The sequence below is a fragment of the Sparus aurata genome, chromosome 13 (genome assembly GCF_900880675.1).
Source record: "Sparus aurata chromosome 13, fSpaAur1.1, whole genome shotgun sequence".
NCBI classification, from domain to species: Eukaryota; Metazoa; Chordata; class Actinopteri; order Spariformes; family Sparidae; genus Sparus; species Sparus aurata.
Window position 1 is genome coordinate 4,197,014 of NC_044199.1, and position 23,743 is coordinate 4,220,756.

The following is a 23,743-nucleotide window of genomic DNA, read 5'->3' on the forward strand; positions in this document are numbered from 1 at the left end:
ATCGAGAGCGGACAGGGAAAAGAACAGAATTGAGCATTTTTATCTGCACTTGGTAATCGACTCGAAGGTCTTCCCCACAACAAGCACGCTGCTTCATGATAGTGGTGAGTTGTGTTCCCTTTAGAATAGAAATCCGGCTAAGCTAGCAGATGTTTGATGCCTTGAACTATGTGCTGGGACCCTATTTGTACTGTTGCTGAAGTTTGGTGCAGTTCTGAGCATTATTTGTGGCTTTTTGATGGCAGTTTCTTGTTGGAGGTGTATAATGCAGTGTATTGTTGTCGTGCAGTCATTTCTGAGGTTGCTAAAACTATGTAAATTAGCGGTCTGCTAACTTGATCTCTTGAGGGGGGTCTTACTCGGTGTCACAGTGTGTTGGATTAAATTTACACCAGAATATCCTATTAACACACAGGTGTTGGATGAGAAATGATTTGTGTTAATAATTTCTGTAACAATCACATTTGTTGTTTGGAAAGCATGGAAAATTACTTATTTTGTCAGTATATGGTCTGATCATAAATGAAACAATAGTTTTAGCACTGGTTCAGACGGACAGAGAAGATATGGGTCAAGATATTGTAAATAATGTGTTGTGCATGCTAACAGTTTGATATTTTGATGTCTGCTCTGTTCTGTGATTCACTGTCATTAGATTAACTCCAGACCTGCAGACCAGACTGAGCAGCAGTGAGTCCAGGATTGACCAGCTGGAGACAGAAAATGCAGGTGAGGGTTGTATCTATCTATCTATCATTCACACACACACATACACACACACACACACACACACACACACACATGCATTACTTATTTAGTCCAGATTAAATTCAATGATATAGATGTTCTTCTTTGTGTCATCAGAGAAACCAAAGGTGGCCTTCTACACAGCTCTGACTGATGCAGGAAATCTTGGACCATACAACACAGACATCACACTGAAATACAGCAAGGTCTTCACCAACATTGGCAATGCTTACAATCCATCTACAGGTAACATACTGCAGCTCACATGTGGACATTTTACATACATCAGTTGTTCCTGTTTTTAATTTTCTGCTCTCACTCTGTAGGTTTCTTCACAGCACCAGTCAAAGGTGTCTACTATCTCCAGTTCACTGTGTTTGGTTACCATGCTGGTGATATAGGTGTACAAGTGTACAAGAACAACCAAAGGATTATGTTTAATTTGGAAAAGATCAAGGATTGGGTTCCTGAGTATTTGACTAACTCTCTGGTGTTGGAGCTGAAAGCAGGAGATGAAATTCACCTGGTTCTCCCATCAGGCTATATAATCTATGACAACAGTTATAACCAGAGCACCTTCAGTGGCTCCCTTCTCTTCACACTGTGAGGATGTTGTTCAGGCTGCTGTGTGACTGATTTGTCACAAACCCTGTTGTTATTGGCTGAACTGTGAATCTTTATAAAATGCTGATATATCTCAGCACTGCTGCCCCCAGGACAACTTTCTGTACATTCACTGCATGAATCAAATAATGTGATTCTGAATCTGACTTCACTTTTGTGTCTTCACATGAAAACAACATTCAAATAAATCAAAGTTGCATTCAAGTGTTTGGATTCTGTTTGTTATCATTGACTGTTGGCTGTGAAGCCTGAGATGAGTTTTATGGATTCAATACATGAGTCTCATTCTGGCCATTTGCATCTCAGGCCTTCTTGTTAAAAATAAATTAGATGACCCTCCATTTTTACTTCAACACAATATGAAGATACTGCAAAGTCTGTGTGATTTACTGCAGCTGACTCTCTCTGTATATCCGAGTAATACTGCCCTCTGGTGGTGAAAGATTTGTACCGCATCAAAGAGTTTGAACAAACCTGAGAGGGTGTGTGGCCTGAAAATTTCTGTAGGAACTTGTCCTCTCGTCTCTACATCTCAAAGAGGTCCTATTTTGGCCATGATAACCTTTAACCCAAATTGACTCCTTTTTCCAGCATATGGGCCTGAGAGCCCCTCACCTCACCTGGCAAGAAGAGGAGAAGCTTGCTCTGCAATAAACCTTCAAATGGACACATCACCGGAGACCTCTTATAGTAATTTACAACGAATAACCACATCTGGTCTCTCTCCCCCCCCCCCACTGTTTTTTCACAAGGATGGTTATAATTTAATGTGTCTTACTGATCTACATCTCTTTCCCTCTGAAACAACAGATGGGGAAGGCTAGTTGGGATTGTGTTGTTGCAGTCTGACATTCCAATCCCACACCGAGTTCCAATAAGTTCTGAATAATTAATAAACTACAATCTCATCTTCTTAATTCGAATATATTAACAAACAGTAGGATATATCCATAAAACTGATGTCTTCCACATTTCTCTATGTTATTGTTAAGCCAAGATACAGTTTTGTTGCTTAATGAGTTGGTTTGGGGTAATACCCCAGCCCCTCCCTTTCGTGAGCCTTGGTGAGTGGAACAGACTTTCAGAACATTACTTTTTGTTTAATACTCTTTGTTATTTACCAGTAAAATGTCTCTGACATGTTTTGTTAAGATAGAACTACAAGGAATATGTATAAGTCATTCTTTCTACTGTATATTCAAATGTTTTATGCCTAAATCATGTTTTACCTCTTTTTAAATGATAAGTGATTCTAATCATGTCATATTGTTTCATGTAGACAACAACCACCTTTTAAGCCATGGTGAACTTCTAGGAAAGGTGACACATGATCTTGAAACATAAAAACAATAGTTTAGTTAAATTAAAGTTTTGTGAGTCTAAACTCATATCACAGAAGAAGTGATGCTGTCAGCCGCCCCCCCTTTGGTGTCAAAGTTCTGACTTCTTTAGTATTAAAATTTACTCCCGTAATATTTAATATATAAAGACCCGACCTTTAATTTCACCACCTGCCCACGGTCACATAACTTTATTACTTTACTCCTTACTGTCTTTACATTTTCTGTTATCTGTTGTTGTTCGTCTAAATTTTCATTTCATTTATTTTAGCCTTAATTATTTAGTTAACATATAACTTTCTGTCATTGTCTGGAATTTAATTTTAATGTGGAGAACTTGTGGAACTGTGTAAAGAAATCATTGCTTCAGAATATGAGATTGAATAAATTGATTAGAAATTGATTTGAACTGTTCAAGCCAAACTTGTACAGTAGGATTTGAGGAATTTCCTCCGGATTATTCAAATAGTCAAACAACGGAGGTGGTGCCCCATTTACGAGTGTATTATTAATCACCAGTGATTAATTACCTATTATTTAGTACTGTTTCTCCTACACTTCCAATGAACTGTTGGTACATATGAACATACATTGTGAAAATACTGTATTTGGTTGAAGATCTGCATCAAAATAAACACTGTGGAAGTTAGTTCTAGTGACTGAGTGATGCAAGTGCACAATGTGATCAACACTTATGAGAGTTTTTGTCAAAACAACCACAAATACAACAATTCTAAATAATAATGTATCTAGAGGAGACAAAAATATATCCAAACTACTAAAAGTAAAGTATAATTAGCAATCGAAAAGCGTTACTTTCACAATGTGAGTCGCTCAAGGTTGAATGTATGAATATCTGACCCCTGACCTTTGACCTCTGACCTCAGTTCAGCAGTCTGAAGGATCTTTTTATCATCCAAACTGAGTTGAAGAACTTGGATACCACCAGGGGGCTCCAGAGAACAGATAATGCAGGGTCAGCCTATTATCACACCTGGCCCAGTCCGACCACCTGTCACTGCTTTCAGTCCCGGCATACACCCCCCTCAGGAAAACCGCTCCTACCTATCAGGTGAAGGGGCTCTCTACAGCGCAGCACATACCAATCTGAAGAGGGGCATCTGAGGGGCCAAGTCGGACTACAGGAGGCGGATCAAGGACCACCTGGACAGCAACAACAGCAGGCAGTTGTGGCAGGGAATCCAGCACATCACCAACTACTGGACCCAACTCGGGACTGCCAAAGGGGATGCCTCACTGGCGGAGGAGCTGAACCACTTCTTTGCCCGCTTCGAGGTTACGCCACCAGAGGCAGCCATGCCACATCCAGAAGCCCACAGCGACGCCATCCTCATGGTAGAGGAGCATGAGGTGAGGCTTGCACTTTGGGCAATCAACCCGCAGAAGGAACTGTGCGGACCAACTGGTGGGGGTCTTTACTAAGATCTTCAACCAGTCACTCTCCCAGTTCACTGTCCCATCCTGCCTGAAGTCCTCCACCATAGTCCCCCTGCCCAAAAAAACAAACATCACCACTATCAACGACTACCAGCCAGTAGCACCCACCCCTGTGGTGATGAAGTGCTTTGAGAAACTGGTCCATAGTCACATCATGTCATTCTACCCTCCCACCTTTGATTCACACCAGTTTGCCGACAGGGCTAATAGATCTACTGAGGATGCCGTGGCCACAGCCCTCCATGCTGCATTGCCCCACCTGGAGCAGCAGGGGAGTTACGCAAGGCTGCTCTTCATAGATCTTAGCTCTGCTTTTAACACCATCCGCCCCCATAGACTAGTGTCCAAACTGTCTGACATTGGAATACCACACTCTTCCTGCCTTTGGATTAAGGACTTTCTGACAGACCGCACTCAGAGGGTAAGAGTGGACCCCCATACATCCACGACCCTTAGCCTCAGCACTGGCTCCCCGCAGGGCTGCGTGCTGAGTCCCCTGCTCTATACCCTCTACACCCATGACTGCACCCCCGCTCACCTCAGCAACACCTTGGTCAAATGACACCACAGTAGTTGGGCTCATCTCGAGGGGGCATGAGTCCGACTACAGAGACGAGGTGGAGCTATTGGTGGTGTGGTGCAGAGTTAACAACTTGCTCCTCAACACATCAAAGACCAAGGGGCTCATCGTGGACTTCAGGAGGAAGAAAACGGACATCCAGCCACTGCTCATAGGCGGGACCTGTGTGGAGAGGGTTTCTGACTTCTGCTTCGTGGGGGTCAACATCATGGAGGACCTGACCTGGGGCGTCCACACCACTGAGCTAGTGAAGAGGGCCCAGCAGAGACTTTATTTCCTGAGAGTTCTCAGGAGGAACAACATCCCCCCAAAACTGCTGGTGTCCTTCTACCGCTGCTCAATTGAGGGCATCCTGTCATACTGTCTCTGTGTGTGGTTTTCAAGCTGCACTGTGGCACAGAGGAAAAAGCTCCAGGGGGTCACAAAGGCAGCACAAAAAATTATTGGCTGCCCTCTCCCCTCTCTGGAAGAACTTCACAGTTCCTGCTGCCTCAAAGAGGCCAAAACCATCCTACAGGACTTATCACACCCCGGTCAAACACAGTTCAAACTACTGCTGTCAGGCAGGAGATACATGTCCAAGAGCCATAAGTGCATTGAATTGTGCTACTAAAGCATAGTTCTCACCACTTATCTTTGTCAATAGGGCGTTGTTCAATTTTTGGATATGGATGTCTGTATGGGTGTGTCTACTATGTGTTTTTAGCATTAATATGCATACAGTGGTAGCATATTTTATGTATGTATATATTAATGCATATACTACCTCAAATCCTCTCCGGGAACCATCACCTTATCGTGGTGGAGAGGTTTGCGTGTCCCAGTGAACCTGGGAGCTAGGTTGTCAGGAGCCATGTGCTCCCGGTAGGGTCTCCCAAGGCAAATTGGTCTCAGGTGAGGGGCCAGACTAAGTATGGTTCAAAATACCCCATGAAAAATAGAGGTGTGAGGCGAGAGACCCTGCCCGGAGGAAGCCCGGGGCCCACGTCCGGAGCCAGGCCCGGACGGAGGGCCCGTGAGCGAGCGCCTGGTGGCCGGGTCTGCCACGGGGCCCGGCCGGGCACAGCCCGAAAGAGTAACGTGGCACTTCTCCCTCCCCCATCCCGTGGACCCACCATCCGCAGGAGAAACCGCTGGGGTCGGGTGCGCTGCCACATGGGTGGCAGTGGTAGTTCCAGGCCTCGGCAGCCCAGACCTGGGCGGCAGAGGCTGGCTCTGGGGACGTGGAATGTCACCTCTCTTGGGGGGAAGGAGCCGGAGCTGGTGCGGGAGGTTGAGCGTTACCGGTTGGATCTGGTGGGGCTTGCCTCCACGCACAGCATCGGCTCTGGATCCAAACTCCTGGAAAGGGGCTGGACACTATTCTTCTCCGGAGTTGCCAAAGGTGTGAGGTGCCGGGCGGGTGTAGGGATACTCACAAGTCCCCGGCTGAGCGCCGCCGTGTTAGAGTTTACCCCAGTGGACGAGAGGGTCGCCTCCCTACGCCTAAGGGCTGGGGGGAAAACTCTGACTGTTGTCTGTGCGTACGCACCGAACGGCAGTTTGGAGTATGCAGCCTTCTTGGAGGTCCTGGCTGGGGCCCTGCAAGGGGCCCCAGTGGGGGACTCCGTGGTCTTACTGGGGGACTTCAACGCGCACGTCGGCAATGACGGAGATACCTGGAGGGGCGTGATTGGGAGGAACGGCCTCCCCGATCTGAACCCAAGTGGTGTTCTATTATTAGACTTCTGTGCTAGTCACGGTCTGTCTATAATGAACACCATGTTCGAACACAAGGATGCTCATAAGTGTTCTTGGTACCAGAGCACCCTAGGTCGAAGGTCAATGATCGATTTTGTGATCGTATCATCTGATCTTCGACCGTGTGTCTTGGACACTCGGGTGAAGAGAGGGGCAGAGCTGTCAACTGATCACCACCTGGTGGTGAGTTGGTTTCGGTGGCAGGGGAAATCCCTGGACAGACCTGGTAAGCCCAAACGAGTAGTGCGGGTAAGCTGGGAACGTCTGGGGGAGGCCCCTGTGCGAGAAGCCTTCAACTCCCACCTCCGAAGGAGCTTCTCTAGCATCCCTGTGGAGGCTGGGGATATCGAACCTGAATGGACGATGTTCAAAGCTTCCATTGTTGAAGCTGCAGCTGTGTCCTGTGGCCATAGGGTCTTAGGTGCCTCAAGGGGCGGCAACCCTCGGACACCGTGGTGGACAAAGGTGGTCAGGGAAGCCGTCCGACTGAAGAAGGAGTCCTTCAGGGACATGTTGTCCCGGGGGACTCCTGAGGCAGTTTAGGGGTACCAACGGGCCCGAAGGGTGGCAGTCACAGCTGTGGCAGAGGCAAAGCAGCGGGTGTGGGAGGAGTTCGGCGAGGCCATGGAGAAGGACTTTCGGGCGGCGCCAAAGTGCTTCTGGAAAACTGTCCGCCACCTCAGGAGGGGGAAACGGGAAACCATCCAAGCTGTGTACAGCGGGGATGGGACCTTGTTGACTTCGACTGAGGAGGTTATAGGGCGGTGGAAGGAGTACTTTGGTGACCTCCTGAATCCCACTCAGCCACCCTCTGTAATGGAGACAGAGCTGGAGGATGATGGGGTATCGTCGCCGATTTCCCTGGGTGAAGTCACTGTGGTAGTCAAACAACTCCAGAGTGGCAAAGCCCCAGGGATCGATGAGATACCACCAGAAATGCTGAAGGCTCTGGGTGTTGAGGGGCTGTCTTGGTTGACACGCCTCTTCAACATTGCGTGGGGGTCGGGGTCGGTGCCGAAGGAGTGGCAAACAGGTGTGGTGGTCCCTCTCTTTAAGAAAGGGGACCAGAGGGTGTGTGCCAATTACAGAGGTATCACACTACTCAGCATGCCTGGGAAAGTCTACTCCAAGGTGCTGGAAAGGAGGGTCCGGCCGATTGTCGAACCTCAGATTGAAGAGGAACAATGCGGATTCCGTCCTGGTCGTGGAACAACGGACCAGCTCTTTACTCTGGCAGGGGTCTTGGAGGGGGCCTGGGAGTACAATCTCCCAGTCCACATGTGTTTTGTGGATCTGGAGAAGGCGTACGACCGGGTCCCCCGAGATGTTCTGTGGGAGGTGCTGCGGGAGTATGGGATGAGGGGGTCCCTTCTCAGGGCCATCCAATCCCTATATTCTCAAAGCGAGAGCTGTGTGCGTACACTCGGAAGTAAGTCGGACTTGTTCCAAGTGGGTGTTGGCCTCCGCCAGGACTGTGCCTTGTCCCCAATCCTGTTTGTGATTTACATGGACAGGATTTCGAGGCGCAGTCGTGGTATGGAGGGGTTACAGGTCGGTGACCTTAAGATCGCATCACTGCTTTTTCCGGATGATGTGGTCTTGATGGCATCATCGGCTGTAGATCTACAACGCTCATTGGATCAGTTCGCAGCTGAGAGTGAAGCGGCAGGGATGAGGATCAGCACCTCTAAATCTGAGGCCTTGGTTCTCAGTAGGAAACCGGTGGATTGCCTACTCCAGGTGGGGAATGTGTCCTTGCCCCAAGTGAAGGAGTTCAAGTACCTCGGGGTTTTGTTCACGAGTGAGGGGATGATGGGGCTTGACATTGACAGGAGAGTCGGAGCAGCGGGTGTGGTGTTGCATGCACTTCACCGCACGGTTGTGACGAAAAGGGAGCTGAGCCGAAAGGCAAAGCTCTCGATCTACCGGTCAATCTTCGTCCCTACCCTCACCTATGGTCATGAGCGATGGGTCATGACCGAAAGAATGAGATCGTGGGTACAAGCCGCCGAAATGGGTTTTCTTCACAGGGTGGCTGGGGTCTCCCTTAGAGATAGGGTAAGAAGCTCAGCCATCCGGGAGGGACTCGGAGTAGAGCCGCTGCTCCTCTGCGTGGAAAGGAGCCAGTTGAGGTGGTTCGGGCATCTGATGAGGATGCCACCAGGGCGCCTTCCTAGGGAGGTGTTCCTGGCACGTCCAACTGGGAGGAGACCTAGGGGTAGACCCAGGACCAGGTGAAGGGATTATATCTCTTCTCTGGCCTGGGAGCGCCTGGGGATTCCCCAGTCAGAGTTAGCCAATGTGGCTGGGGAAAGGGATGTCTGGGACTCGCTACTGAAGCTGCTGCCCCCGCGACCCGATTCTGGATAAGCGGTTGACAATGGATGGATGGATGGACTACCTCAAATAGATGTTTTGCACTGAACAAGGACTGCACTTATTTTGTTGTATCTGTTACAATGACAATAAAGATATTTCTATTCTATTCTATTCTATTCTATTCTATTCTATTCTAAAATAAGTGAGTTAACAAATAATTTATAAAATAGGGCGAGATCAAAGTGAGACAGAATGAAGAAAAAGTTTAAATCACTCACTGAATTTAATCAGACTAGTGCAGTTCCCGTAGGAAATATGTATTCCTATAGAAAAGTGGGAGGTTGAGTAGCTTTTTCATGGATGGCCAAATGAGGCTGTGTTTGAAGGTGGGACGTCAGGGATATTTAGGTTTGTTGTGAAATCCGATATTCCGGGGTATAATTGGCCGTTTTTGACTATTTGATTTTGCCATCATATTTCACCTTAAAAACTATTTACTTGGTATCATTATTTTCAGCACAACCTCACATGTGTGACTGTACAGTTATTTTTTTATTTTGACATCCGAGTAGAAAAAGTTAGATTTTTTTACTTTGAAAACCACAAATATGTTCAACAAACCAGTTTTTATTACTTATAATGCAAATATATATACATATACACAAAGTTATATGTAACTATTTACATTTAAATGCAGGCAATGCTCAGGTCTGCCTGAGGTCCTTCCACTTGAATGAAGAGCTGCACTGACTGCTCCACATCCAGCTTCTCCTCATTGTTTTGACTCATTAAACAAAAAAACGACTCCACTACACACTAAACACACTTCACCAAACACTACATAACACACTAACTATACAATCCAAACAAGCTAAATGTCACAAATCTCTCAACTCTCAATATCACTGTCTCTATCGCTGTCTCTACACCGACCGTCGTTGCCTGTCATTCATCCGCCTCCGTCCCTCCCACAACTTCCCGTTCCTCAACAGCCAAACTTGCTGCTTGGACACTTTAGTGACAAAAGCCCGTTTTTACCGTTTCTTCCTGCACCAGACACAAAGCAAACGTGAAAAAGCATGGCGGACATTATTTACCCTAAGTCCGGTTTTGGACGTGCCGGTGCGTCCGGTCCTTCGACTTGGGAGGTGGGCTGTGTGGGTGGGCTAGCAGCTAGCTACACACGAACATCCACAGATTCCGATTCCACTTTGTTGAACCAAGCAGCAGCCATGTTGAAACTCTCAGGTCAGTCTGATCCTGATCCGCAGAGATATTTGAGGAACACATACACACACACAGACACAGACAGACAGACAGAGATTCCTTGCTTTTATAGAGAGATAACCCTCAGTCACACTAGAAGTCCTCAGCATCAGGACCAGTGTGTGTCTGTGAGTATTTGTCTATGTGTGTGTATTAATAAACACAGTGTTGACACAGTTGTGACTACATGAGAGGGTGTCACAGTTAAAGTGTTCCTCCAGCCTGTAGCAGCTTGTATTTTCTCACCAGCACAGAGAACATATTGAATAATCTGAGGCCTTGAATCAAACTGTCAAACAAGAAATACTTGTTGTTTTTCCCATTCGTTCAGCCAGCTGAAGTTTGGAGACGATATAAGACAGACCCACTCTACCACTGTACCTTTGTGGAGACGATGAGGGTTGTTGTTGGTTTGCTGTTGTTGCTGCTCGGTCTGTGTGGATCAGGGGCTCAGGGGGAGGCTGGAGGCCTCGGTGAGGTGGCTGAGATCAACCAGAACACAGATCCAAAACATGCAGCTGAGGAATCGACTGAGCAGATCACAAAGCAAACCACCTGTGACATCTGGACGGAGCTGAGGGCACTGAGAGACATGGTGGTGGAGCTCAATGTTCGCGTGGAGCTGCTGCAGAGAGGGAATTCAGGTACAGACTGATTACTTTTGCCTGTTCAGTGATGATCATGTTTCACTGCAGTGTGTCAGTGAAATGATGTACTTACTGTGATTTGTATGATTATAACTTCATTTAATGACAAATACAACAGCTATATGTTCAGATTTTTTTTACAATGATTAATGGCAAATGTCAATATATATTATACTATTCGATCATCATTATTGATGCATTTATATGGGCATCACTCTTCTGTTGGAGCTGATAAAGGTGGAGTTATTTGTAATTACTTTATACACTGTATGAATGATGGATTCTACCTGTAATTTTAAATTCATCATGATGAGGTGAGCAGATAAGACGAGAGTCAAGTCACTTTACATGATTGTTGTACATGCAGTTATATTTTGATGTCTGCTCTGTTCTGTGATTCACTGTCATTACATTAACTCCAGACCTGCAGACCAGACTGAGCAGCAGTGAGAGTGAACTTCTCATCAGCAAGTCCAGGATTGACCAGCTGGAGAGAGAAAATGCAGATGAGGGTTGTATCTACTCAAACACACACAGTTTACTTAGTCTGATTAAGTTAAATCATCACATTAAATGTTCTGTTTCTTGTCATCAGAGAAACCAAAGGTGGCCTTCTACGCAGGTCTGACAAATGCAGGACAACTTGGACCATACAACACAGACATCACACTGAATTACAGCAAGGTCTTCACCAACATTGGCAATGCTTACAATCCATCTACAGGTAACATACTGCAGCTCACATGTGGACATTTTACATACATCAGTTGTTCCTGTTTTTAATTTTCTGCTCTCACTCTGTAGGTTTCTTCACAGCACCAGTCAAAGGTGTCTACAATCTCCAGTTCACTGTGTTTGGTTACTATGCTAGTAATTCAGGTGTATATGTGTACAAGAACAACCAAAAGATTATGTTAAACTGGGAGAGGAACAGCAACGATTTGGTTCCTGAGTATTTCACTAACTCACTGGTGTTGGAGCTGACAGCAGGAGATGTAATTTACCTAGTTCTCCCATCAGGCAATTCTATCTTTGATGATGTTAATAATTACAGCACCTTCAGTGGCTCCCTTCTCTTCACACTGTGAGGATGTTGTTCAGGCTGCTGTGTGACTGATTTGTCACAAACCCTGTTGTTATTGGCTGAACTGTGAATCTTTATAAAATGCTGATATATCTCAGCACTGCTGCCTCCAGGACGACTTTCTGTACATTCACTGCATGTATCAAATAATGTGATTCTCAATCTGACTTCACTTTTGTGTCGTCACATGAAAACAACATTCAAATAAATCAAAGTTGCATTCAAGTGTTTGGATTCTGTTTGTTATCATTGACTGTTGGCTGTGAAGCCTGAGATGAGTTTTATAGATTCACTACATGAGTCTCATTCTGACCTTTTGCATCTCAGGCCTCCTTATTAAAAATAAATTAGATGACCCTCCATTTTTACTTCAACACAACATGAAGTTACTACAAAGTCTGTGTGATTTACTGCAGCTGACTCTCTCTGTATATCAGAGTAATACCGCCCTCTGGTGGTGAAAGATTTGTACTGCATCAAAGAGTTTGAACAGACCTGAGAGGGTGTGTGGCCTGAACACTTCCAATCAACTGTTGGTACATATCAACATACATTGTGAAAATACTGTATTTGGTTGAAGATCTGCATCAAAATAAACACAGTGGAAGTTAGTTCTAGTGACTGAGTGATGCAAGTGCACAATGTGTTCAACGCTTATGAGAGTTTATGTCAAAACAACCACAAATACAAGAATTCTAATTAATAATGTGTCTGAAGTAGACAAAACATGATCAAACTACTAAAAATAAAGTATAATTAGCAATAGAAAATCAGAACCTTCACAATTTGAGTCACTCAAAATTGAATGTATGAATATCTGACCCCTGACCTTTGACCCCTGACCACAGTTCAGCAGTCTGAAGGATCTTTGTATCGTCCAAACTGAGTTGAAGTATTCAGGGAACCACCAGAGGGCTCCAGAGAACAGATATTAACTTTCTCTGGGCTTTAAATAATGTATGAGACAAAAACAAAATCATTACTGGGATGTAAAAGACAATCACAATGTTCAAACAGAGGACAGTATCTATATTAATGTATAAGCCTAATACATCAGAGATAATGAGATACAAGTGAGACAGAGTGAAGAAAAAGTTGAACTCACTCACTGAATTTAATCAGATAACCCTCAGTCACACTAGAAGGCCTCAGCATCAGGATCAGTGTGTGTCTGTGGGTGTTTGTCTATGTGTGTGTATTAATAAACACAGTGTTGACACAGTTGTGACTACATGAGAGGAGGTCACAGTTAAAGTGTTCCTCCAGCCTGTAGCAGCTTGTATTTTCTCACCAGCACAGAAAACATATTGAATAATCTGAGGCCTTGAATCAAACTGTCAAACAAGAAACACTTGTTGTTTTTCCCATTCGTTCAGCCAGCTGAAGTTTGGAGACGATATAAGACAGACCCACTCTACCACTGTACCTTTGTGGAGACGATGAGGGTTGTTGTTGGTTTGCTGTTGTTGCTGCTCGGTCTGTGTGGATCAGGGGCTCAGGGGGAGGCTGGAGGCCTCGGTGAGGTGGCTGAGATCAATGAGAGCACAGATCCAACAGATGCAGCTGAGGAATCGACCCAGCAGACCACAAAGCAAACCACCCCTGACATCTGGACGGAGCTGAGGGCACTGAGAGACATGGTGGTGGAGCTCAATGTTCACGTGGAGCTGCTGCAGAGAGAGAATTCAGGTACAGACTGATTACTTTTCCTGTTCAGTGATGATCATGTTCCACTGAAGTGTGTCAGTGCACTGATATGATGATTAGAAGCTCCAGAATGAAACTTTTGTCCAATAAAATAAATAGTTCATCAATTCATTTCACCATTTTCAAACAAAACTCACGTTTCTTTTTTTCAGTCCAAGCCACAGAACTGACATCTTTGGGAACTAGACAGACGTCAACCGAGAGCAAAACAAGTGACCTAGAAAAAGAGAATGCAGGTCTGTGACTGACAAACATGAAGGTTTTATAACGTTCATGGTTTGTTATTGTCTATATTATTACAAACTTTAAGTTTGTTAGTTTCAGTCTCTTTCAGTCACATTATGTTAACCTTGTGATTGATATTTACAATAGCTTTGCAGATCATTCTGAGCGCTGGTTCAACAGAAGGGAGGAGAGTTAAAGTTACTGTAAACAATGTGTTGGTCTGTTCTGTGATTCACTGTCATTACATTAACTCCAGACCTGCAGAACAGACTGAGCAGCAGTGAGTCCAGGACTGAGCAACTGGAGACAGAAAATGCAGGTGATGAAGTGCATCAGTACACAATGAATTTATTGTGAGTTCCAGAATAAAGCTGTAACAATCCACATGGTATGGATGAGATAATTATGCGACATTTAATCAATAATTAAACATAGCTTGTGTATTCTAATCTTGGTTAGAAATGTGTTCAACCATTCATAAAAATTAATGAAACTCATGTTTTTCAGTCCAAGCCGCAGAACTGACATCTTTGGGAACTAGACTGACGACAACCGAGAGCAAAACAAGTGACCTAGAAAAAGAGACTGCAGGTCTGTGACTGACAAACATGAAGGTTTTATAACTTTCATGGTTTGTTATTGTCTGTGATATTATTTTAATCTCTGTTAACAGTGTACTGTGCACATCTTTGAACATCATTTAAGTTTCAGTTTAAAAAGTTACAAGTTGTTCAAAAGTGTTGAGAATATTTAGGAAATTCTTCACAAACCAAACTCTCTTTGACTTGACAACATTTTGACCTGATCATGGAACTAGATGAAAAGTAAAGAGATCAACAATTGATTATAATTCATCTTGAGGGGAACATGAGTGCGTGTAACAAAGTTTAAGATAATTAATCCAATAGCTACTGAAGTCATTTCTTAATAACATACATTTCAGCCTGCTGGTGGTGCGAGAAGAGACGTCACGGTGGGATCCATCCTTTGGAGAACATGAAGTGTGTTAATAAACTCATGACAATCCAAAGTGGTGGACTGTGTGAACATTTTTAAGTATTCATTCTAGAGATAAGATGAGGGTCTGTACTGTAAATGTGTTGTGCATGTTAACAGTTTGATTTTTTGATGTCTGTTCTGTTCTGTGATTCACTGTCATTACATTAACTCCAGACCTGCAGACCAGACTGAGCAGCAGTGAGTCCAGGATTGACCAGCTGGAGACAGAAAATGCAGGTGATGAAGTGAAACGATGAATTTATTGTGAGCTCCAGAATAAAACTGTAAAAATCCACGTGGTATGGATGAGATAATTACGCTTCTTTTAGTCAAAGATGAAACATATATTGTGTATTTTAAACTTTGTTGGAATTGTATTGAACCTTTTTACAAAAATAAATCAAACTCATGTTTTTCAGTCCAAGCCACAGAACTGACATCTTTGAGAACTAGACTGACGACAACCGAGAGCAAAACAAGTGACCTAGAAAAAGAGAATGCAGGTCTGTGACTGACAAACATGAAGGTTTTATAACTCTCATGGTTTGTTATTGTCAATGATATTATTGCAAGTTTGTTAAGAATTACATGTGTTTCATTGAATGCAATTTAGTCTCAGTCTCTTTCAGTCACATTATGATTTAACCTTGTGATGGACATTTACAATAGTTTTGCACATCTTTGTGAGCGCTGGTTCAACCGAAGGGATGAGACTTAAAGTTACTGTAAACAATGTGTTGGTCTGTTCTGTGATTCACTGTCATTACATTAACTCCAGACCTGCAGACCAGACTGAGCGGCAGTGAGTCCAGGACTGAGCAGCTGGAGACAGAAAATGCAGGTGATGAAGTGAAACGATGAATTTATTGTGAGCTCCAGAATAAAACTGTAACAATCAACTTGGTATGGATGAGATGATTAAACTTCATTTAATCAAAGATAAAACATAGCTTGTGTATTTTAAACTTGGTTAGAAATGTGTTCAACCATTCACAAAAATAAATCATACTCATGTTTTTCAGTCCAAGCCGCAGAATTGACATCTTTGGGAACTAGACTGACGGCAACCGAGAGCAAAACAAGTGACCTAGAAAAAGAGAATGCAGGTCTGTGACTGACAAACATGAAGGTTTTATTACTTTCATGGTTTGTTATTGTCTATGATATTATTGCAAACTGTGTTAAAAGTTACATGTCTTTCATTGAATGCAATTTAGTTTCAGTCTTTTTCAGTCACATTGTTAATAACCCTTGTGATGGACATTTACAATAGTTTTGAACATCTTTGTGAGCGCTGTTTCAACAGAAGGGATGAGAGTCAAAGTTACTGTAAACAATGTGTTGGTCTGTTCTGTGATTCACTGTCATTACATTAACTCCAGACCTGCAGATCAGACTGAGCAGCAGTGAGTCCAGGATTGACCAGCTGGAGACAGAAAATGCAGGTGATGAAGTGAAACGATAAATTTATTGTGAGCTCCAGAATAAAGCTGTAACAATCCACGTGGTATGGATGAGATAATTACACTACATTTAATCAATAATAAAACATAGCTTGTGTATTTTAAACTTGGTTAGAAATGTATTCAGCCATCCACAAAAATAAATCAAACTCATGTTTTTCAGGCCAAGCCACAGAACTGACATCTTTGGGAACTAGACTGACGGCAACCGAGAGCAAAACAAGTGACCTAGAAAAAGAGAATGCAGGTCTGTGACTGACAAACATGAAGGTTTTATAACTTTACTCGTTTGTTATTGTCTATGATATCATTGCAGGCTTTGTTAAGACTTACATGTGCAGACCTGCCAACCTTGTCAAAATATTTTGAGTACCACCACTTTTTCGCAGACTTTTGCAACTCCATTGCTTTGCACGCAGTCATTTCCCCATTCACTGGCTGGAAATCGGTTATAAAACAATAAAACCTATATTTTTGAATACAATACTTTTAATGAAGAAAATATAGACATTTTGCACTCATCAATAGAAAACCAAAAAATGCTATGTCCTTCTCATGACAGCCTTTCAATGGAACACAGAAACACTTTCAAAACATGAAAATGCTGTTAATTATTAATTAATTAATAATATATAGTATATAATATCATAATATAATTAATTATCTTAATTTGGAATTTATTAAAATGGTAATAATTTACAATTTTTGGCAGGTTTGCAGCTCTGTCCCTTCCTGTTTTCGTCTCCCTCAACTGCCATGGCCAGGGGCGTGCACAGACATTTTGGGGGGCAGGTGCTCAGTGAAAAATAAGGGCACTTAATGTGGCATGTAGAACTGACAGCTGCATTATTATAGCATTGTGAGATTCAAAAAATAAGCCTACTGCTTCCCTGCTGTAGCTGCATAGAATAGAATAATAATAGTTTTAGTAAAAGCCTATTTTTTAAGGTTGAATATAGCCTATTAAGGTAAATACAAGATTACTGCAAGTCTTGTAACATAGAAATAACTTGTTACAAAAAATATAATTAGCTAAAATAGCTTAATGCCTAACTTAGTACAGCCAAACCACTTTGTGTAGTTAAAATAAAATGTGGACAGCTTTTAAGATATTTCAGTAAAATTAGAGGAACAGTTCAACTTAAAATCTGAGCTTTAAAATGCCCTTAACAGTGAACATGACTCTTGACTCTGACCTTTCATGTTCATCTTCCTCTTCCTCCTCGCTGCTGGTGGATGCTTTTATCCAGGAGAGCAGAGAGCTGCTCCCCTGGGCTGCCTGCTGTAGCTCCCTTTCTTTTTCCTTTCTTATCCTCTCCTTTCTAGGCATTATGCTGCAATTGGTTAATAAAAAGAGACCAACAATATGAATAAGACTGTTTGCTTATATTTCAACAAGGCACAGGGCTTCTTTTTCTGCAGGCAATTGGTAATTGCCTGTTTGTCATTTTGCAAATAAATTACTGCAAGTGTCAATTATGTAGCCTAATGTAAACCTACACAATAGCCGACTAAATATTCATCTCAAGTAAATATACTGATAGATTTACATGCTGTAGGATACCAATGACAAACTCTACCGGTGGTCATCATCACGTCATATCTATTATTGATTTTGGGTAGCGTCTAGTTTGTTAAGCAGGTGAGCAGTCGGCTAATTTATGCCCAGCTGTGTGGCGTTGAGACAGGCTACTTCACAACAGAGACAAATAAATGCAAGTTATAGCTTTGCAACTGAGGCTTAGGGGCAAACAACACACTTGACTCGATTCATTTATGTGTTACCTGGCCGGTGGGCAGGGGAGGAGGTGTGTTTGGGCTGCAGCTGTGCACTGTCTGCTGCTACAACGCGCCTCCGTTTGTGTCCGCTCTGCGCGTTCACATTGACAGAGGTGTGCGGGTGGGGTGGGAGGTGGAGGGAATATTAATTGGGGCATTATCACACGCTTATAATCGACGAGCACTTATAGATGATCATGTCAGCACCAAAAAAAAACGAACTTTCAAAAGGGCACTTGCTTGGTCCAGAGGGCAAAGGGCAGGTGCTTTAGCACCACCTAGTGTCTACCTGTGCACACCACTGGCCATGGCAGTGGTTGCAAAACTTGCTGCAAAAGATTTGTTGGCTACATGTTTAAACTGTATAAATAATCACATTCCTCCTTATATACAGGCCAACTCTATCTGCAATGGACATATATAAAGGCTAAAATACACACACACACACACACACACGGATGCACCGCTGCCTTTTCTTTCTCTTTTTTCTTTGACAATGCATTGGGGTCATTAGGGGAACATGATCGATAGATTTGCTAAGAAAAAACACCTCACAAAATTTTTTTTTTTTTCTTTTTTTCACTTAGACCTCGGCTCAAATGTTTCCACAGTGAAAGTAACGTTACGCGTAATGGTTCACATTTACCAAAAGCTGGCAGGTCCGCTGACACATGATGTTTCTGGGCTTCCCTCTTCCAAGGTGTCGGCGCGTAGTTCGATAATAAAGGATACTGCGGAGGCAAGGCCGGTTGGAAAATAGAGCGATCTTTATTAAAACAAAATCTAATGCCTTGAGTCCGATCAGAAGCGGTCGTGTTCTGATATTATCAAATCTGAGGACAAAACAATGCCAAAATGCTTGTCCTCTGCTCCATCAAAACCTCAGCCTTTTGCTCTTACGAGGTTTTTCCAAATGCCACCCCCTGGTCCTTCTGTCAGGGCCTTTTCTAAGAGTCTCGTCTGAAAGTCACCCACTTCTTCTGATTGGTTCCCTTGCCAAATTACTTAACAGAAGAACAAGGAGTTTGATCTGTGCTTAGTCATCTCCTATTATTCGGCATGCAGGTCAAGCTTAGCTAAGCACTTAATCATTTGTTACCTTTGACCCCTTACAGTTGGAAGCTACCTCCTGGACTTCTATTCACACAATGAAAATCAATTGGTCATGATTGAATTCAAACTAAGTGGGTCAGTCATGATTGAATCTAACTTAAGTAAGTCAGAATGTGTTGTCCTCCAGACACCTCACACACACACACACACACACACAGTCTACCTTTTTAAGCGCCAACTGCAGCGAGTGGGGAACAGAGGACGGAGGTGGCAGGGAGGAGGGGGGCGGGGATGTTACGGTTCGGTAGACTTGTTATTCTCCGCTTTTCTACAATGATTGGCTGACACTGCTTCACCACGCTGCTGCATCGTGTTGTCAGACAAAAGTACCGCACGTGCACGTTTGCCACAGAACTCACATGTCTGCAGCTTTTTGCGTAGTTTAGAGGGGCGAGTCGTACCAGTGTATTTAGATGTCAAATTGCGTACTTGCTATGCAAAATCCGTACAGGTTGGCAGGTCTGCATGTGTTTCATTGAATGCAATTTAGTTTCAGTGGCCCTCATTTATCAAAGGAACGAACAGCAGAAAACGTACGACCATTTCCACGCAAACTTCGGCATTTATCAATTTGGACGTGAGCAGAAGCTACAATCAGATCTCACGTCAGGTCTGAGCTAAAATCTGCAAATCTGAGTCTGTGGATTTGCGGTGCAGCACAGCAAAATCTGTCTGAGTCTGAAAATAATTATTAAACAAACCTCAGCTGTCATTAAGCATAAGCAGTCACATATTTAGAACAGATCAAAACGGATTCTTAAAACAAATAAAACAAAATTAAAAAAATTTTATGAAAAAAAAAAAAGCCCACGTTTTTACTGATACCACTTTTTTGTAAAATAAAATATAACAACTAATTAACGGAATACTTAGTAACCCCGCTGGCAAACCTGCTACAGAGCAGGAACGCAGATTCAATAGTGCGCACACACGCACACGGGTCACAGTGGAGCTGCTTAGGGTTGCTGAAGGGGGTGGCTCCGTCTCGGACCAGCAGGGGGAGCGCTGCTGTGTACCCCAGAGAAAGTGTGTAATATCACTTTGGCCTGTCCAGTTTTGCACAACATTGCATTAGTGAATGCAGTGCCTTTAATGTGCCGGCGCTGCCAGGATGCCAATCTCCATCTCAGAGATGTTTCTCTTCTTGCCAGTGTTTTTTCTCTCCATGTTCGTCCTCAGTGGCCGCGGCCTCCGAACCACGAATATTTAAGGGCTTAACATGTTAATGACGATCGAATTCAGCCACCGCATTTATCAAGACCCGATCATTCGTACGCAGGAATTGGCCAGATGCGAATGTTTCATAAATCACACGTGTGTCCTGTCGTAAGACCAATTCTGCGCTCGGATCTGCACCCATTTTCACGCAAGATTGATAAATGAGGGCCAGTGTCTTTGAGTCAATTATGATTTTACCTTCTGATGGACATTTACAATAGCTTTGCACATCTTTCTGAGCGCTGTTTCAACAGAATGGAGGAGAGTTAAAGATACTTTAAACAATGTGTTGCTCTGTTCTATGATTCACTGTCATTACATTAACTCCAGACCTGCAGACCAGACTGAGCAGCAGTGAGTCCAGGATTGACCAGCTGGAGAGAGAAAATGCAGGTGATGAAGTGAAACGATTAATTTATTGTGAGCTCCAGAATAAAACTGTAACAATCCACATGGTATGGATGAGATACATATGCTACATTTAATCAATAATAAAACATAGCTTGTGTTTTCTAAACTTGTCTAGAAATGTATTCAACCATTCACCAAAATACATCAAACTCATGTTTTTCAGTCCAAGCCACAGAACTGACATCTTTGGGAACTAGACTGACGACAACCGAGAGCAAAACAAGTGACCTAGAAAAAGAGAATGCAGGTCTGTGACTGACAAACATGAAGGTTTTATAACTTTCATGGTTTGTTATTGTCTATGATATTATTTTAATCTGTGTTAACAGTGTACTATGCTTTCTTCACAAACCAAACTCTCTTTGACTTGAAAACATTTTGACCTGATCATGGAACTAGATGAAAAGTTAAGAGATCAACAATTGATTATAATTCATCCCAAGGGCAACATGAGTATGTGTAACAAAGTTACAGGTAATTAATCCAACAATTATTGAGATAATTTCTCAATAGCACACATTTCAGCCTCCTGGTGGAGTGAGAAGAGACGTCAGGGACGCCATGGTGGGATCCATCCTTTGGAGAACATGATGTGTGTTCATAAACTCATGACAATCCAAAGTGGTGGACTGTGTGAACATTTTTAAGTATTCATTCTGGAGATAAGATGAGGGTCTGTACAGTAAATGTGTTGTGCATGTTAACAGTTTGATATTTTGATGTCTGCTCTGTTCTGTGATTCACTGTCATTACATTAACTCCAGACCTGCAGATCAGACTGAGCAGCAGTGAGAGTGAACTTCTCATCAGCAAGTCCAGGATTGACCAGCTGGAGAGAGAAAATTCAGGTGATGAAGTGAAACGATGAATTTATTATTAATCCAGAATAAAGCTGTAACAATCCACATGGTATGGATGAGATAATAATGCTATAATCAATGAGAAAACATAGCTTGTGTTTTTTAAGATTGTTTAGAAATGTATTCAACCATTCTCAAAAAATAAATCATACTCATGTTTTTCAGTCCAAGCCACAGAACTGACATCTTTGGGAACTAGACTGACGTCCTCCGAGAGCAAAACAAGTGACCTAGAAAAAGAGAATGCAGGTCTGTGACTGACAATCATGAAGGTTTTATAACTTTCATGGTTTGTTATTGTTGATAATTTTATTGCAGACTTTGTTAAGAATTACATATGTTTCATTGAATGCAATTTAGTTTCAGTCTCTCTCAGTCACATTATGATTAAACTTGTGATGGACATTCACAATAGTTTTGCACATTTTTGTGAGCGCTGGTTCAACAGAAGTGATGAGAGTTAAAGTTACTTTGAACAATGTGTTGGTCTGTTCTGTGATTCACTGTCATTACATTAACTCCAGACCTGCAGACCAGACTGAGCAGCAGTGAGTCCAGGATTGACCAGCTGGAGACAGAAAATGCAGGTGAGGGTTGTATCAACTGACACACACACACACACACACACACACACACACACACACACACACACACACACACACACACACACACACTTTGCAATCTTAGTCTGATTAAGTTGAATTTTTAAATTATATGTTCTTCTTTGTGTCATCAGAGAAACCAAAGGTGGCCTTCTACACAGCTCTGACTGATGCAGGAACTCTTGGACCATACAACACAGCCATCACACTTAAATACAGCAAGGTCTTCACCAACATTGGCAATGCTTACAATCCATCTACAGGTAACATACTGCAGCTCACATGTGGACATTTTACATACATCAGTTGTTCCTGTTTTTCATTTTCTGCTCTCACTCTGTAGGTTTCTTCACAGCACCAGTCAAAGGTGTCTACAATCTCCAGTTCACTGTGTGTGGTGACTATACAGGTTATGTAGGTGTACAAGTGTTCAAGAACAACCGAAGGATTATGGCTAATGTGGAGTCAAAACATGATGCAGGTTCTGAGTACTTCACTAACTCTCTGGTGTTGGAGCTGACAGCAAGAGATACAATTCACCTGGTTCTCCCATCAGGCTGGTCTATCTATGACAGCAGTAGCAACCACAGCACCTTCAGTGGCTCCCTTCTCTTCACACTGTGAGGATGTTGTTCAGGCTGCTGTGTGACTGATTTGTCACAAACCCTGTTGTTATTGGCTGAACTGTGAATCTTTATAAAATGCTGATATATCTCAGCACTGCTGCCTCCAGGACAACTTTCTGTACATTCACTGCATGTATCAAATAATGTGATTCTCAATCAGACTTCACTTTTGTGTCGTCACATGAAAACAATTTTAAATAAATCAAAGTTGCATTCAAGTGTTTGGATTCTGTTTGTCATCATTGACTGTTGGCTGTGAAGCCTGAGATGAGTTTTATAGATTCACTACATGAGTCTCATTCTGACCTTTTGCATCTCAGGCCTCCTTATTAAAATAAATTAGATGACCCTCCATTTTTACTTCAACACAACATGAAGTTACTACAAAGTCTGTGTGATTTACTGCAGCTGACTCTCTCTGTATATCAGAGTAATACCGCCCTCTGGTGGTGAAAGATTTGTACTGCATCAAAGAGTTTGAACAGACCTGAGAGGGTGTGTGGCCTGAACACTTCCAATCAACTGTTGGTACATATCAACATACATTGTGAAAATACTGTATTTGGTTGAAGATCTGCATTGAAAATAAACACAGTGGAAGTTAGTTCTAGTGACTGAGTGATGCAAGTGCACAATGTGTTCAACACTTATGAGAGTTTATGTCAAAACAACCACAAATACAAGAATTCTAATCCCTTATATGTCATGATCACATTAATATGTGTGACACTGATTCAGGAAGTTTTTTATGTGCTGTTTTTCCTTTTTGAGCCTTTAAGGGACATTTATCTGTAAGATGGTCAGATGTAGAATCTCGCCTAATAACAAGTTACACAATAATGCCCTTAACAACACTTTTGGTCAGGGAAGTATTTTAAATTCAATAACGGCTTTAGGCAAAGTTTTTGCATAAGATTATTGGCAAATCGTTTATT

General features: G+C 42.9%; 1 protein-coding gene and 1 long non-coding RNA gene across 2 annotated transcripts; both read left to right on the forward strand.

Annotated features, from left to right (window-relative positions):
- Window positions 1-11,294: 11,294 nt before the first annotated feature.
- LOC115594674 (complement C1q-like protein 3) lies at window positions 11,295-11,809 on the forward strand. Its single transcript, XM_030438876.1, has 2 exons — window positions 11,295-11,445; window positions 11,526-11,809. Exons 1-2 carry the CDS (start codon window positions 11,295-11,297, stop codon window positions 11,807-11,809), a joined length of 435 nt encoding a protein of 144 aa, XP_030294736.1.
- A 3,416-nt stretch (window positions 11,810-15,225) lies between these two features.
- LOC115594025 (uncharacterized) lies at window positions 15,226-15,784 on the forward strand. Its single transcript, XR_003986404.1, has 3 exons — window positions 15,226-15,239; window positions 15,515-15,577; window positions 15,759-15,784. It is a non-coding gene; the product is annotated as an uncharacterized LOC115594025 (long non-coding RNA).
- Window positions 15,785-23,743: the final 7,959 nt, after the last annotated feature.

Excerpts from the sequence above, each read along its gene's own strand:
- LOC115594674 (XM_030438876.1), top strand. The coding sequence starts at position 11,295 with ATGTTCTGTTTCTTGTCATCAGAGAAACCAAAGGTGGCCTTCTACGCA. Across the intron at positions 11,446-11,525 it reads TGCTTACAATCCATCTACAG|GTTTCTTCACAGCACCAGTC; the intron begins GTAACATACTGC and ends CTCACTCTGTAG.